Source organism: Elgaria multicarinata, chromosome 1 (assembly GCF_023053635.1).
Source record: "Elgaria multicarinata webbii isolate HBS135686 ecotype San Diego chromosome 1, rElgMul1.1.pri, whole genome shotgun sequence".
NCBI classification, from domain to species: domain Eukaryota; kingdom Metazoa; phylum Chordata; class Lepidosauria; order Squamata; family Anguidae; genus Elgaria; species Elgaria multicarinata.
The window spans coordinates 68404475-68418696 of record NC_086171.1 but is presented as its reverse complement, the minus strand read 5'-3'; the positions used below and the strand labels follow the sequence as shown (position 1 = coordinate 68418696).

General features: G+C 44.3%; 1 protein-coding gene across 1 annotated transcript in view; it reads left to right on the top strand.

Moving 5' to 3' along the window:
* Positions 1 to 1906: 1906 nt before the first annotated feature.
* NPSR1 (neuropeptide S receptor 1) overlaps positions 1907 to 14222 on the top strand; it is a 67392-nt gene continuing 55076 nt past the window's right edge. The window contains exons 1-2 of the mRNA XM_063123543.1: positions 1907 to 1936; positions 2450 to 2704. Coding sequence (XP_062979613.1) covers positions 1907 to 1936; positions 2450 to 2704 — 285 coding nt within the window. The remainder of the gene's footprint in view (positions 1937 to 2449; positions 2705 to 14222) is intronic.

Sequence of the window (14222 nt, the reverse complement as noted above, 5' to 3'; positions counted from 1 at the left end):
AGCCCCCAGCACACAAAACCCTGAATGGACAGGGAATTGGCTTTTCCAACTGTCTGCAGCCAGGAGGAAATCACATAAGCCAGCAACACATAGGCCCAGTTCTGATTAGGAATAAGCAAATCAGTGTTTCATATGTCGTAAGCCCATTTGCGTGTACTCTAAGATAAGTCTGTTTCATCCAATTTCTGCATCAATCTGCAATTTTAAGAAGAAAAGCACATGGTCCATTTATCTTCGTACACAATTTCCCCTAACACACACATTTTGTATGAAATCTTCCTCCAATATAACATTTTATATGCACATGAAATATATGTATTTTTGTATACACCTTGCTCTAATATGTACATTCTCATATGCAATGTTTGAGCCAAGAACAAAATTCAGAGAAACACACAATCAAAAGGAAAACTGCCTTCCAGTCTACATATGAGTCTGGGAAATGCAAATTATCACTTTTCCTAAAAATGCAGACTGTAGGAAATGAAAGGGTTAATTGAGTTTTAAGATGCCCTTTGTGCTTTCTGTAGACCCTGCAAGAAGAAGTAGCTGATTCACACATCCCAGAGAGATGTGGAATGGCAGGGAAGGGGGATGGGACTAGGTAAAGGTATCCTGTTTAGAAATGTATCCCACTCCTCTCGTACACAGGTTGTGTAAATGTATCCCACCCCCTTTATCCCACCCCTTTTCTGTTTGTTGTCAGCTGACCTCATGTGAATAAAAGTTGTGTGCAAGCTCTGATCAGGGTCCGACCCTGTTCGAGTCGCACCTCAGTATACTGATACGTGGTGTCTTCTGCAGTGTTTTCTACGCTCGTCTTTCGTACCTAAGGTCAGGGACAAGAACCTGCCATATTTCTAACACAGACCAAATGAACGTCTCTCCCAACCCTAGTACAAAACCAGTGGCTCTCCCCGCTACCAGCACAAGGATGCAGGTTCATCAGGAGCTCGTGGACAGCAGCACTCCTCTGGAGGCACCATTTGCAAAAACTGGCATTTCCAGGGGTCCCTGAAATGAGGCTGCTGCAATCCTGTGAATCATAGTGGCTGCAGAGTGCTGTGAGGACTTGAAGCATTCACCTAACGTTACTCCAATTGGGAAAGCAGTTCAAATGTTTTTACCTTGCGACATGCAGTTTGATCATCAAAATATTGTGCAATCAGGAAAAGTATTTCAACTACTTTTGGGGGTGGGTGGGGGAAATGCCATGCCTTTCCCAAAGGAAAGAAAATGGTATACTTCAAAATTCTCGCAGCCATGCCAAAACTGAAGACTTTGACCTTCTGCTATTGCCTTAGCTTTCAAACCATTTTTGACTGGGGCTTTTGGACCTTTGAGAAGGTGCAGTGGAGATGCCAATGTGGGTGAGTGAAACTGAACCAATCAAAGGAGCGGATGAGTCTGAGTAGAATAGATTTCTCTGGCAGGTGGGTGGCCTTCTTTCTTGATCTATGGCTGTGGAGCGCTTGTATGGAGGAAATGTGCTGGGTTAGTCCAAGTAGGAATAGCATGTAAAGGAGAACTGATAGACTGCGCTGGGTAGAGGACAAATGGATGATGTAATTGGCTTGATATTGATATGTACAAATTCTAAATGACAAAGAACTTTGGCCGGGTCACCTGGAGGCCAAGGGAGGGGTGAAGCAGAGGTCAGAAAGGTAGTTCTATTCTAGTATTATTATGCACCAAGTCTGAATGACAAAGAGTCCTGGCTGAATCACCCCAAGGGGAAAGGAAGGTCAGACCTTGGTCAGCTGTTCACATCCGAGGACAAAGGGGGTATGAAATAAAGGTACCACCTGGAAGGGGGCGGGCAAAATGAAACTAGGAAAAAAGTTTATAGCTGAGAACCCACCTCAAATGGCTAGTCTTGTTTTTGCCAAAGCATGCAGAGAGAACCATGGCAGAAGGGGCAAGGCCCTACCTGCAAGTAGGTAGCATCAGTTAAGATTTTATTGTTTTATACGTTACTGGGTTTTTAATGCTATGCATGTTTTCAAGTTACTCTTAACTATTCTTCCCATGTATTTACCCTACCCTTAGTCTTAATACAGTCCTCTGCTTCACAATCTGTGAGCCCTCTTTGTCTTGGCTTGGGTCCGTGCTAAATCGGGTGTTAACAGGTCACAGGAAAACCTGCTCAATCTTTACACTGCACACTTCTGTTTGGCTAGCTGCGACGCATGCTGCCCCCCACCCCCACGAGCATCTGAAATAGCCGTGCTCTTTTGCAAAGAAGCTTTGCCAGTTGACCCCTTAGATGGGCGGCGATCTAGCACTCGCACGGGTACAAAGACGACGCGGCTTATTGGCTCCAGATGCTGAAGAGAAACACCTGGACAGCAAGTTCTGTTGGCAATCAGAGTTCTTTGGGGGAGCGGGGGAAGGCTTTCCAGCTGGGATGGTGCCACTCAGTTGCTTTGAAGCCTGATGCCTCCGGTAGCCAGCGGTGGAGCAGCCTGCACCACCGTGCTTCTCCGAAGAGAGCTTGGCTGCACCGAACTGTCACAAGGAGAACTGGAGCAGTTCACAAAGGAGCAAGAAAGCCATGCAAGCCGGGGTCGCGGCAGCCAGCAGGAGTTCCAATGGCAGCGGCACAGACAGTTCCGACGTTGCTCTCGGTGTTTGCACAGAAGCCATGACTTTTGCTGAAGTGTTGGAGGAAGAGGATTGGGAATCCTTTTATTATTCCTTCAAGGTGTGTAACGCTAAGCTTCCTCGCTGCCGCGTGCCTTTGTATGTTCCTTCGGCTTGGCAGGCAAGCAAAAGGTCACTGGGGAGAAACGGAAAGCTTTTCTCTTTGAATTGACAGCTGGTTGGGTGAGTGGGGAGTTGGGGGGGGGGGTGTTCCCTTCATGATTTGTTTCAGCAGGGACTTCCAGGCAAGAGTGTCAGTTTCTCAGCTGCTGCTTAGTGTCAATGTATGGGAGGAAATTACAGCTTTCAGCAGAAAGTACGGAAATGTTCTTTGTATGTTCTGAGGAGTGTGTGTGTGTGTGTGTGTGTAAAAAAATAGGCAAGTCGTTTTCCTCCCTTTGGCAACAATCTTTCAGTTGATTTTTCTAGCTCAGTAGCAACAAACCCAAACCCACGGATCCCTGGGCTGAAATTTAAATGATTAGCTTGTCTTATCTTTCCATGTAACTGTCATTGTTCATTCCTTTTGCACTTCATGCCTCTCCGACCATTGCTCCTCTCCATTCCCCCACCGCTAGCAACCGTACGTATCTATGCCAGTCAATTTAGCATCATGAATTGATTTTATTTAAAGCATTTTTACCTTGTTCACTAGCAAAAAAAAAAAAAAGGGCTCCCAGAACAGTTTACAAATATCAGTAGAAGGACAGTCTTAGGGTGACAGCCAAAGGACATGACACGCAAGGAAAAAGGGCTGAGAAAGGAAGAAGAAATAAGCATGGTCTGAAGGCACATGAGAGAAGGGGATACCTCCTGGGAACCACATGTAGCCACCTTGAGTTCTACAATGGAAGAAAGGTGGGAAATAAATAAATAAATAAATAAATATAAATACAAATACATTAATAATAAACAACAGCCGGCACCAGTTTTTGAAGTTACTGCTCTTGTAACCATGGAAGGATTGCTGGTTAGGTGTCAGTTGTAGAGAGCTAAAGACAGATGGTCTCTTGGTAGAGGTGATAGAAAAGGTGCTTCTTTTTTCTTCTTCTCCTGTTACTTCATGCATCTGACCAAGTGGACTTTGCTCCACAAAGGCATATGCAATTTATTTATTTATTTTTAAAAAGTTTATATTTTATCTTTTTCTATTTATTATTTTTAATTTATATTTTTAGGCATTTCAAGACTCTTTTTCTCACTCCTTACATTTCTGTGTAAAGTGTCATATATGTTGATGAAACTATAGAACCATCCCCTGCTCAATGTGTGCGCGCACACACACACACACACACACACACACACACACACCATACTTGACTGTAGTTCCATACCAATTTACTTGGGATTAAGCCCCATTGAACTGAATGGAACTTAGTAGACATGTATAAGGTGTATGTATGTGACATGTTAGCAATGTGCAGCTGAGTTGTGTTGAATGAAAAGAAGTGTTGCCTCTTGGCTATTTGCTTTCCTGTGAGTTTAATTGGTAGTTCTAAAGCTTCTTGAGCTCTAGTTCTTAAGATGTCATGAGAAAAGAAGTTCTGTGAAGGCAAACGATTCAATTCAGTTTTCTCCGTGGGGGGGTGCTTTGCTGTTTTCATGACTTAGCAGGCGAAGGAGGGAAAGGTGGGAATGCAATCACCTGGGCCATTGTTAGTTCACAATGTGAAGTGATGGGCGTTTAATTTGGGGCAATGTGTATCGGCAGGCAGGCAGGCTGCTTCCATTCATTCAAATGCACTCTCGAAAAAGTGAAGATGGAAAAATGTATTTCCTCCCTGTGTGGAAGTGGCATGGATGCTAACAAAACAAGGCCGTTTCTACACCAGCCTTCCCCTCCCCCCCCCCCCGGATCATCCCTGTGCATTCAAATGACACACAGGGGATCCCGGAAGCAGGCAGGGATGATCCCTCCATTTTCCTGGGATAATCCTTAGGTGTAGAAAGGGCCCAAGTTAACATCAGTTTCCATGCATCAGGCATGCCTGCTGGCTCTTTAGCATGCAAGCAGAATGGGTTCCTGGAAAAGGCAGATGTCTTTCTCCCAGGGTACACCCACGTAATAGGCAGAGCCCTAGTAATAGGAGGAAGAAAGTCCATCAAGTCCAGCATTCTGCTTCTCCCATGGCCAACCAGAAGCCTCAGAGAAGCTCACTAGAAGGGCATAAAGGCAGTAGCCCTTCCACACTTACTCCCCAGCATACTGTCTCCGAATATCGAAGATTGCTCTGGAGACTGCACAGGATACATGTAATAAGTGAAAACTGTAGGTTAAATGTAAATATGTGAAATGAAACCCATGTGGCCACTTCTATTAGCATTAGGGTTTGAAGTGGAGAAACTTTATGAGTGTAGGTATGCGCTTACTTTTCCCTCTAACCTGTTGTTTTCCCACTGCAGCTCTCCCCAGCTGCTTCTCTTCCGTCCTCTCCATGGGTTTGAGACACACGTTTACCTTTGCAAACACATCTCTGTAACATGGGGAGCAGGGGGCATCTGATGAGAAGTTGCAGAGAAACCTTAGGGGTGGGAGAAGGGTTAAGTACACCTGACTCCACTCCAAATCACCCCTCCCAAAACTGCTTGTCCCTAATAGATGTGCTCCATGTACATTGATGGTGCTATATAAATAAATAATAATAATAATAATAATAATAATAATCGTCAGGGTTTTGTCATAAACATTGGCATCTAAATGTTGTTACTCCCCATAGCTGAATCCCTGGTGTGCCTGCATTGTAGGTATCAGGTGTGCTGCAGGTAGATATCTAATTTCCCAAATAAGTATATGTAGATGTGCTTTCAGACAATGCAGAGTGGAGTGCAGTGAAAATAGACACAAACACACTGGGCACAACCTATTTAATGGTAAGCACATTTAAATCTGGTTGGCTCCACATGTATTTATTACGTTTATATGGTGATTTCCCCCCCCCTCCGTAAGGAATTCAAGGCGGTGTACACAATCCTCCTCCTCTCCATTTCTATCCTCACAACAACAACCCTTTGAAGTAGGTTGGGCTGAGAGCCTGTGACTGGCCCAAAGTCACCCAGTGAGCTTTCATGGCTGAATGGGGATTAGAACCCGGGTCTCCCGGGTCCCAGTCCAACACTCTAGCTACTACACCACACTGGCTCTTTAGAGTAAACCCATTGAAACTGATGGGACAAGTTAGTCATGACTAAGTTAAGTCCCGTTGATTTCAGTGGTTCTACTTGTATGACTTCATCTGGATCCAAGCCATTCCCTTCCCCACTTAAATATAAGGGATTTAAAAGCAGAGCTGGCCCTCCCATAAAGCAGGGTGGACACCTCGCTTCAGGTGGTGCTCTGCCCCTGTCAGGAAGGCCTGCCACTTCCCCTGGCATGTGCTCTGAAGAGCCCTGCCAGCTGCTCACCCAATGTAGCAAATGCCATAGTGAGAGAGTGGTGAGCAGGGTTCTCTGGGGCAGCTGCCCACCCTCTGTTTGGTTCTGAGCAAAATAGAGGGCAGGCAGCTGCTCTCAGCCAGCCAACCTCTGGCTCACGCTGAGAATCCTCTCAGCACAAGCCAGAGGGCAGGCAGGTAGAGCTGCATTGGCCAGAGGAAGTGGCTGTTGAAGTTCTTCAGAGAAGCAGGTAGGCCCAAATGCCAGGCTCTGAGAGGGTTTTTTCCACAGAGCCAGGCATTGTGGGAAGGGATTTCCCAGGAGATTGCCTCTACCGTGGCTCTCTGAAGAACCAGGTGATTTTACAGTGAGCACAGCTCTTCAGAGAGCAGTAGCAGTGGTGGGAATGGGTGGGTAAAGAGGAGGTATGGTGGGGGAGATGGGGTGGGGGACTGGGAATTTCAGTGGGGAGAGGGCAGAGGTGGAGGTGTGTGCAATGCTGTCCTGCCTCAGGCACTGGCCCTGTTTAAGAGGTCTTAAATTTGTCTAGATTGTGCCTATAAGGTGGGAACACATCCCTTTCAAGTTAAAGGAACTTACCTCCACACAATGGGCACAAGCCCATCATCTGTTGTGGATGTATGCTGCTCCATAGCCTTGAGGTATGAGTAACTGTGTGCAGGATTAGAGGAAATTGGATCTCTCAGCCACACCCTTCTCCCCTGTGGGTGGAAGGAAGAGATATACCTGCTCTCCTTTTGTATCTGGTCAAGAGAGCAGGGCTCCTGCAGCTTTAACTGTTGTGATGAAGAGGGAGTTTCACCAGGTGCTGCAATGACACCTGCTGAAATTCCCTTTTCTCTTCAACTATTAAAGGTACAGAAGCCTGTCCTCCTTTCCATATGGTCACCCTACTCTTACTGGATGAAGCAGCGAGTGTTTTCTCACTGCCTAATCCAGTCACATTTTAAAAATGGAAATCAGATTCCAATTTTGTCTGAAATCCCACTGTATGAAAGAGCACAAATGAATTTTCCAGTGGAACGACATTTTAAAGTCAGCTGTGCTGTAAAGCATCATGGCATTGCTTCCCTCACAATAGGGGTGTGTGTTTCTGAGGTGTGGGCCACTTCCCATGGTTTTCTACTGGATTGTTAGTAACTGAAAATATATATCAAGGGCAACCCATTCTTGCCTTTCTAGTATCAGCATTTGCTAGATGAGAGCAATCTCAAGAAAGGGTTCAGCATACATGTGGTGACTGCTAGCTAATCTTAGCAATTAAAAAGAAATACCCAGGCAGGTTGTACTCCTTAACAACAGAGAAACTCAGTCTAATCGCAAAGCACTACGACATCAGATAAAGAAAAACAAATACAAATTTCTAATGTAACAATGGGCTTGATGGTGCCATGCAGAGCGTCAAGCTGGAATCCATGCAACGCATCAAGCTGGAATCTACTTCAGTTCTTTGACATATCTAATTTGGGCAAGTGTAAAAATATTATCCAGTCATGACTACTTTTATTGCCTAGGATAACAGATGGGAAGCACCATTTTACAATTTGGACTTAAGGCAGGGCAAGACTTCAGTGAGTTGGCACTGATTCAAATCCAAATTCTTCCATTAAAGAAGATCAAAACATCTTATTTATATATATATATTTATTTTATTACATTTTTATATTGCCCAATAGCTGAAGCTCTCTGGGCGGTTCACAAAAATTAAAACCATTAAGAACGTAATAAAACATCCAACAATCTAAAAACCCAAATACAAAATACAACATAAAAAGCACAACCAGGATAAAACCATACAGCAGAAATTGATATAGGATTAAAATACAGAATTAAAACAGCAAAGTTTAAATTTAGGAGTTAAAATACTGAGAAAATAAAAAGGTTTTCAGCTGGCGATGAAAAGAATACAGTGTAGGCGCCAGGCGGACCTCTCTGGGGAGCTCGTTCCACAGCTGGGGTGACACAACAGAGAAGGCCCTCCTCCTAGTAGCCACCTGCCTTACTTCCTTTGGCAGGGGCTCACAGAGAAGGACCCCTGTGGATGATCTTAATGTCTGGGCAGATACATATGGGAGGAGGTGTTCCTTCAAATAACCTGGCCCCAAGCCATTTAGGGCTTTGTATGTTAGTACCAGCACTTTAAATCGGGCCCAGATCTGAACTGGCAGCCAATGAAGTTGTAAAAGGACTGGCATGATGTGATCTCGCCGGCCAGTCCCTGTTAGTAAATGGGCTGCCCTGTTTTGTACCAGCTGAAGTTTCCGGACCGTTTTCAAAGGCAGCCCCACGTATAATGCATTGCAGTAATCCAAACGAGAGGTTATCAGAGCATGGATAACTGTAGCTAGGCTATCTCTGTCCAGATAAGGGCGTAGTTGGTACATCAGCCTAAGCTGATAAAAGGTGCTCTTTGCCACTGAGTTCACCTGTGCCTCAAGTGACAGTTCTGGATCGTCTCTCATCTCACACTATTCCCCCGCTCGTGCTCTTCGCTCCTCTGATGCCATGTTTCTCACCTGCCCAAGGGTCTCTACTTCCCTTGCACGACTTCGTCCATTTTCTTCCGCTGCCCCTTACGCCTGGAACGCTCTTCCAGAACATTTGAGAACTACAAGTTCAATAGCAGTTTTTAAAGCTCAGCTAAAAACTTTTCTTTTTTCTAAAGCTTTTAAAACTTGTTTTTGGTCTTACTTTTATACTGTTAGTTTTACCCTACCCTGTGCCTGTTTAGTGCATTCTCTTCCCTTCCTTATTGTTTTATTATGATTTTATTAGAATGTAAGCCTATGCGGCAGGGTCTTGCTATTTTATTGTTTTACTCTGTACAGCACCATGTACATTGATGGTGCTATATAAATAAATAAATAAATAAATAAATAAATAAATAAATAATAATGGATCCAAGAGCACCCACAAACTACGGACCCGATCCTTTAGGGAGAATGACTCGCCGGACAGATGAACCACCTGCTAACAATACCTCTGTCTTGTCTGGATTGAGTCTCAGTTTGTTAGCCCTCATCCAGTCCATTACCGTGCCCAAGCACTGGTTCAGAACAGCCACTGCCTCACCTGGGTTTGATGAAAAGGAGAGGTAGAGCTGGGTATCATCCACATATTGATGACACCTCAGACCACATCTCCGGATAACCTCCCCCAGTGGTTTCATGTATATGTTAAACAGCATAGGGGATAAAATAGAGCCCTGCGGAACCCCATGGCTTAGGAGCCACGGCACAGAGCAATAATCCCCCAGCACCACCTTCTGGAATCGGCCATCCAAGTAGAAGCGGAACCACTGCAACACAGAACCTCCAACTCCCATCTCAGACAACCTATCCAGAAGGATACCGTGGTTGATGGTATAGAAAGACGCTGAGAGGTCCAGGAGAACCAACAGGGTCGCACTCCCCCTGTCTCTCTCCCAACAAAGGTCATCCCACAGGGCGACCAAGGCAGTTTCCGTTCCAAAACCAGGCCTGAAACCCGATTGAAATGGATCTAGATAATCCGTTTCATTCAAGAGTGCCTGGAGTTGTCCTACAACCACCCGCTCAAGCACCTTGCCCAGGAAGGGGATGTTAGCCTCCGGCCTATAGTTTTTAGCATCTTCCCAGTTCAGGTTTGGCTTTTTCAGGAGTGGTCTGATTACCGCCTCTTTTAAAGAGGCCGGCACCACTCCCTCTCTCAAGGAGGCATTTACAACCTCCTGGACCCAGCCGGCGATCCCCTCCTTATTTGATGTAATAAGCCATGAAGGGCAAGGGTCAAGCACACAGGTGGTTGACTGGACTTGGCCAAGCACCTTGTCCACATTCTCAGGTCTCAATAACTGAAACTCATCCAATAAAACTGGCCCAGATGGTGAATATGAAGAATTTAATGTGCTAACATGGGGTGGGGGAAGTTTCAGTTACAAATGACCAAATAGGCACATGAGAACAAAAAATGTGGATGATCGGAGTATTTAACTGTGCAAGCCCTGTGGATGTGAATTGTATTTATGCATGAGCAGCCCTTGGGAACTACGGAGGCGAATTGCGTATCTCCTCACCCACTGTCCGATGCTCTGTGACTCATTTGCTGGGGGCCTGACATGCTTTTGAAATTCTGCTGACTATAATCCCCTTACAAGCAGGGAGCTTGGGATTTTGTGGCACTTCAGCCAAACCCAATAGAAAAGAAGTTTATGCTTTGGTAGATGGATCACAACCTTGCTATCCTCAGCGATGAGTCATGCTAAACAGCGGCATTTGTATTGACTGTAGTAGCACAGAAATCTAGCTAAACTGGAATGAACCTGGATTAGTGGCTACCATTCTGAACAATCCATCAATGAAATTAGAACTCCTCTAACGGGTTCCACAGGATTTGCCGTGTGTTCTCAGCCTGGATTGAAAGTAGGGTGACCATGTGGAAAGGAAGACAGGGCTCCTGTATCTTTAATTTCAGCAGGTGTTATTTGTATGCAAGCAGCAGCTGGTGAAATTCCCTCTATATCACAACAGCTAAAGCTGTAGGAGTCCTGCCTTCTTTTGTATCTGGTCACTACGGCAGGGCTCCTGCAGCTTTAACTGTTGTGATGAAGAGAGAATTTCACCAGGTGCTGCAGACATACAAATGACACCTGCTGAAATTAAAGTCTTCATCATCAGTGATTGGTTCAGCCTGCATACTTGTGTCACAGAAGCTAGCATTCGAGAGCCCTGAGACTGGAATTTGTGCACAGGATTAGATTACTCTACATACAGTCATGCTTCCATTGAAGGTAAAAAGATGGCAGACCATCACTGTATTTCAAGAATGCACATGGGGACCTGAAAAAACAACTCATTGGATTTAATACATTTGCATATGAATATGTGCACTTTAAAACCTACCACTGTGGGTCCTAGGGTGGCCAGGTATCCTATTTTAAAGAGGGCAGCCCTCTATTTTGGAGATTTGGCCTACTTGAAGGTGTCCTCTATTTGATGGACTGTCCTGTTCAAGTTTGGTTTACAGTCAAAGAACCATTAGAAGGGAGAGCAGAGGCCTTGATGTGTCCCAACAACAGTTAGCACCTAGACAGGAGACTGAGCATACATACAGGTCACCAAGTTACACTATGGACTTGTATTTCTTATTTAAATTAAGAACATAAGAAAAGCCTTGCTGGATCAGACCAAGGCTCCATCTAGCCTAGCATTCTGTTCACACAGTGGCCAACCAGCTGCCCATTGGAAAACCTAAAGCAGGACGTGGGTGCAACAGCACCCTCATACCCATGTTCCCCAGAAATATGCGGCAGGCAGACATTATACTTATTATTTCTAAATTTGCACCTGTACTTATAAATTTGCATATGTACTTGTTATGTAAATCTGTGACTGCTTCTGTCCTCTTCTTTGGTGATGCAATTCCCCCTTTTTTGGCTATGCGTAAGTGCTCAGCATAAGTCCAAATGAAGCCTATGCACACACCACTCTGTATGTGCTTAGCAAGCTCCCTCTCCTTTCCCTGGAAGAGAATTGGTGGCATCTACTGGGGAACTCTGAAACTTGAACCACGAACTTTCAGGTCCTAAGAGAGACACTGTTAACTCGGGGGGGGTGGGGTGGGGAGTGGCAAAGGCGTGGACTTTACATTGCTCCTGTGCCCTCTTTGGCTGTATCCCCCCCACACACACACACACAAAAGGCAGTGTCTTATTGGCTCAGCCCACTGTTACTCAAAAGAAAGAAAAACTCCATTGGGCTTCAGCCTCACGTTGCAGGCTGCTACAGGACATCCTTTCACCAATGAGCCAGGAGGAGGAGCTGCCACCTTCTGTCAGGCGGTTGTCTCAGAGCTCTCCTAGATGTGGGGTGGAGGGTGGAACTGGTCTTCACTGAATTCAATGGCAGTGCCACTGAATTCTAAGGCTAAGATGTAGTGAATAATTTAGGCCTAATCTACACCAACCAGGATATTCCACTATGACAGAGGTATGAAAGCAGGATATAAAAGGCAGGAGCCACACTACTGCTTTATAGCTGTATTGAAGTGCACTGACAACTGTTTATTTATATTTATTTATTTATTACATTTATATACCGCCCCATAGCCGAAGCTCTCTGGGCGGTTTACAAAAGTTAAAAACAGTGGACATTAAAAGTATACAGAATTTAAAACCATCAAAAACAACAGTATAAAAACAACAGTATCCATTTAAAAACAACAGTTCTGGGGTCAGAGAGCCATTGACATATACCATACACCGCTTTCATAGTGCTATATCCTGCTTGGTGTAGATTAGGCCCTAGTGTTATGTGTGTCCTTCTATGGTCACAGCAAATGAATATAGGTACCAAACATGTGGTAGGCAGGAAGTAAAACGTCTCTGGATTGACCAAGCTAGATATACCTAATGAAAGCTCGGCCTTCGGTTTTCCACTGGTCATCAGAGCAAAACTGTCTGGGCTGTTGCACTCAAGGATCCAGCTCTTGTTCCTGCCCAAGCTCTGTCTCACACTTTCAGGAATGGCTGGATGATATTCATGCCATCAGGCTCCCCCTGGCTCTGATAATAGCAGCAGCAGCAGCTGCTGCTGCTCCCCTCTTTGACAAGCCAGAAAGGAGAAAGCAGAAGTCTAGTATGAATGCCTATGGAGGATATGGATTCTGTGTTGAAAATCCAGCCTGAACCTCAGCAGGCAACCTTGGACATATCATTCTCTTTGAGAGCAAATGGCAATAATTATAACAATTTTGCTCATAGACTTATTAAACTGAGACTTGTAAAGGCCCGTGAGTACTACGAGAGCCATATAAATTGTTGCTATCATTTGAAGGATAGCTTGCAATAATAAAAGTTTCCGAGATCATAAATTATTCCCAACTGCCCCTTAATCTCCAGCAGTCAAAAATGAATTAGTGATGGCCATGTAATGATAGCCACCAAATTGGATGGTTTTAAAAGTTGACTAGACAAATTAATGGAGGATAAGGCTATCAATGGTTACTAGTCCTGATGGTTATATAAATGATTTCCAATATCAGAGGTAGAGTGCACAAGTGGCAATGCATTCATGTCCTTCCATGAGCATCTGACTGGCCGCTATGAAAAATAGGATGCTTGGTTAGACAGGCCTTTGGTCTAATCAAGTATGGCTCTTCATCTGTTCTTCATTATAATTGTTTGATTTCAGTATATAGCTGCAAACCCACCAGGGGACACTTACCCAATATTTCTATATGTTGGACATCTCCAGCAGTACCCTTGCGTTTGGAAAATTAATGCTTTGTTTTGAGGTATGGTGTGTGGAGTCCTTTTGATGAGTCCATTGAGTTTTTTATTTGTTGAGCAGACTTGAGAATATTTGATCTCACTGTTTGATTTGAAGATGATGATGATGATGATGATATTATTTTTAATTAGTGCTTTGTTTTGTATTATTGGTTTTATTTGTAAACCAGTTTGAGATTTGTTTATGATGGGTTGTATATTAAATAATAAATAAATAAAATAGCAGTAGTCTACTTCAGGCTTACAATAATGTAGGGTGACCATATGAAAAGGAGGACAGGGCTTCTGTATCTTTAACAGTTGCACAGAAAAGGGAATTTCAGCAGGTATCATTTGTATATATGGAGAACCTGGTGAAATTCCCTCTTCATCACAACAGTGAAAGCTGCAAGAGCTATACTAGAGTGATCAGATTTAAAAGAGAGCAGGGCACATGCAGCTTTCACTGTGGTGATGAAGAGGGAATTTCACCAGGTTCTTCATATATACAAATGACACCTGCTGAAATTCCCTTTTCAATACAACTGTTAAAGATACAGGAGCCCTGTCCTCCTTTTCATATGGTCACCCTAAATAATGGATCAAGTGTGGTGTAGTGGTTAGGCTACTGGACTTGGAGTGGAGAAACACAGGTCCTAATCCCCTGCCACTGAGCTCACTGGGCAACCTTGGGTCAGTCACTATCTCTCAGCTGAATCTACCTCACAGGAGTGTTGTGGGGAGATAGGGGGAGGCGGGGAGAAGAAGCAGGTTCACTACCTTGAGTTCCTTAGAAGAAAGGCAGGCTATAAATGTAGAAAATAAATAAATATAGCAATAAAGGCTATATTAAAAAAGATAAAAAAATAAGGGTCATTCAAATCACCAACATATTCAAATCACAAATGATTATTGTTGCTAGAAACTAGGCATGTGCTCC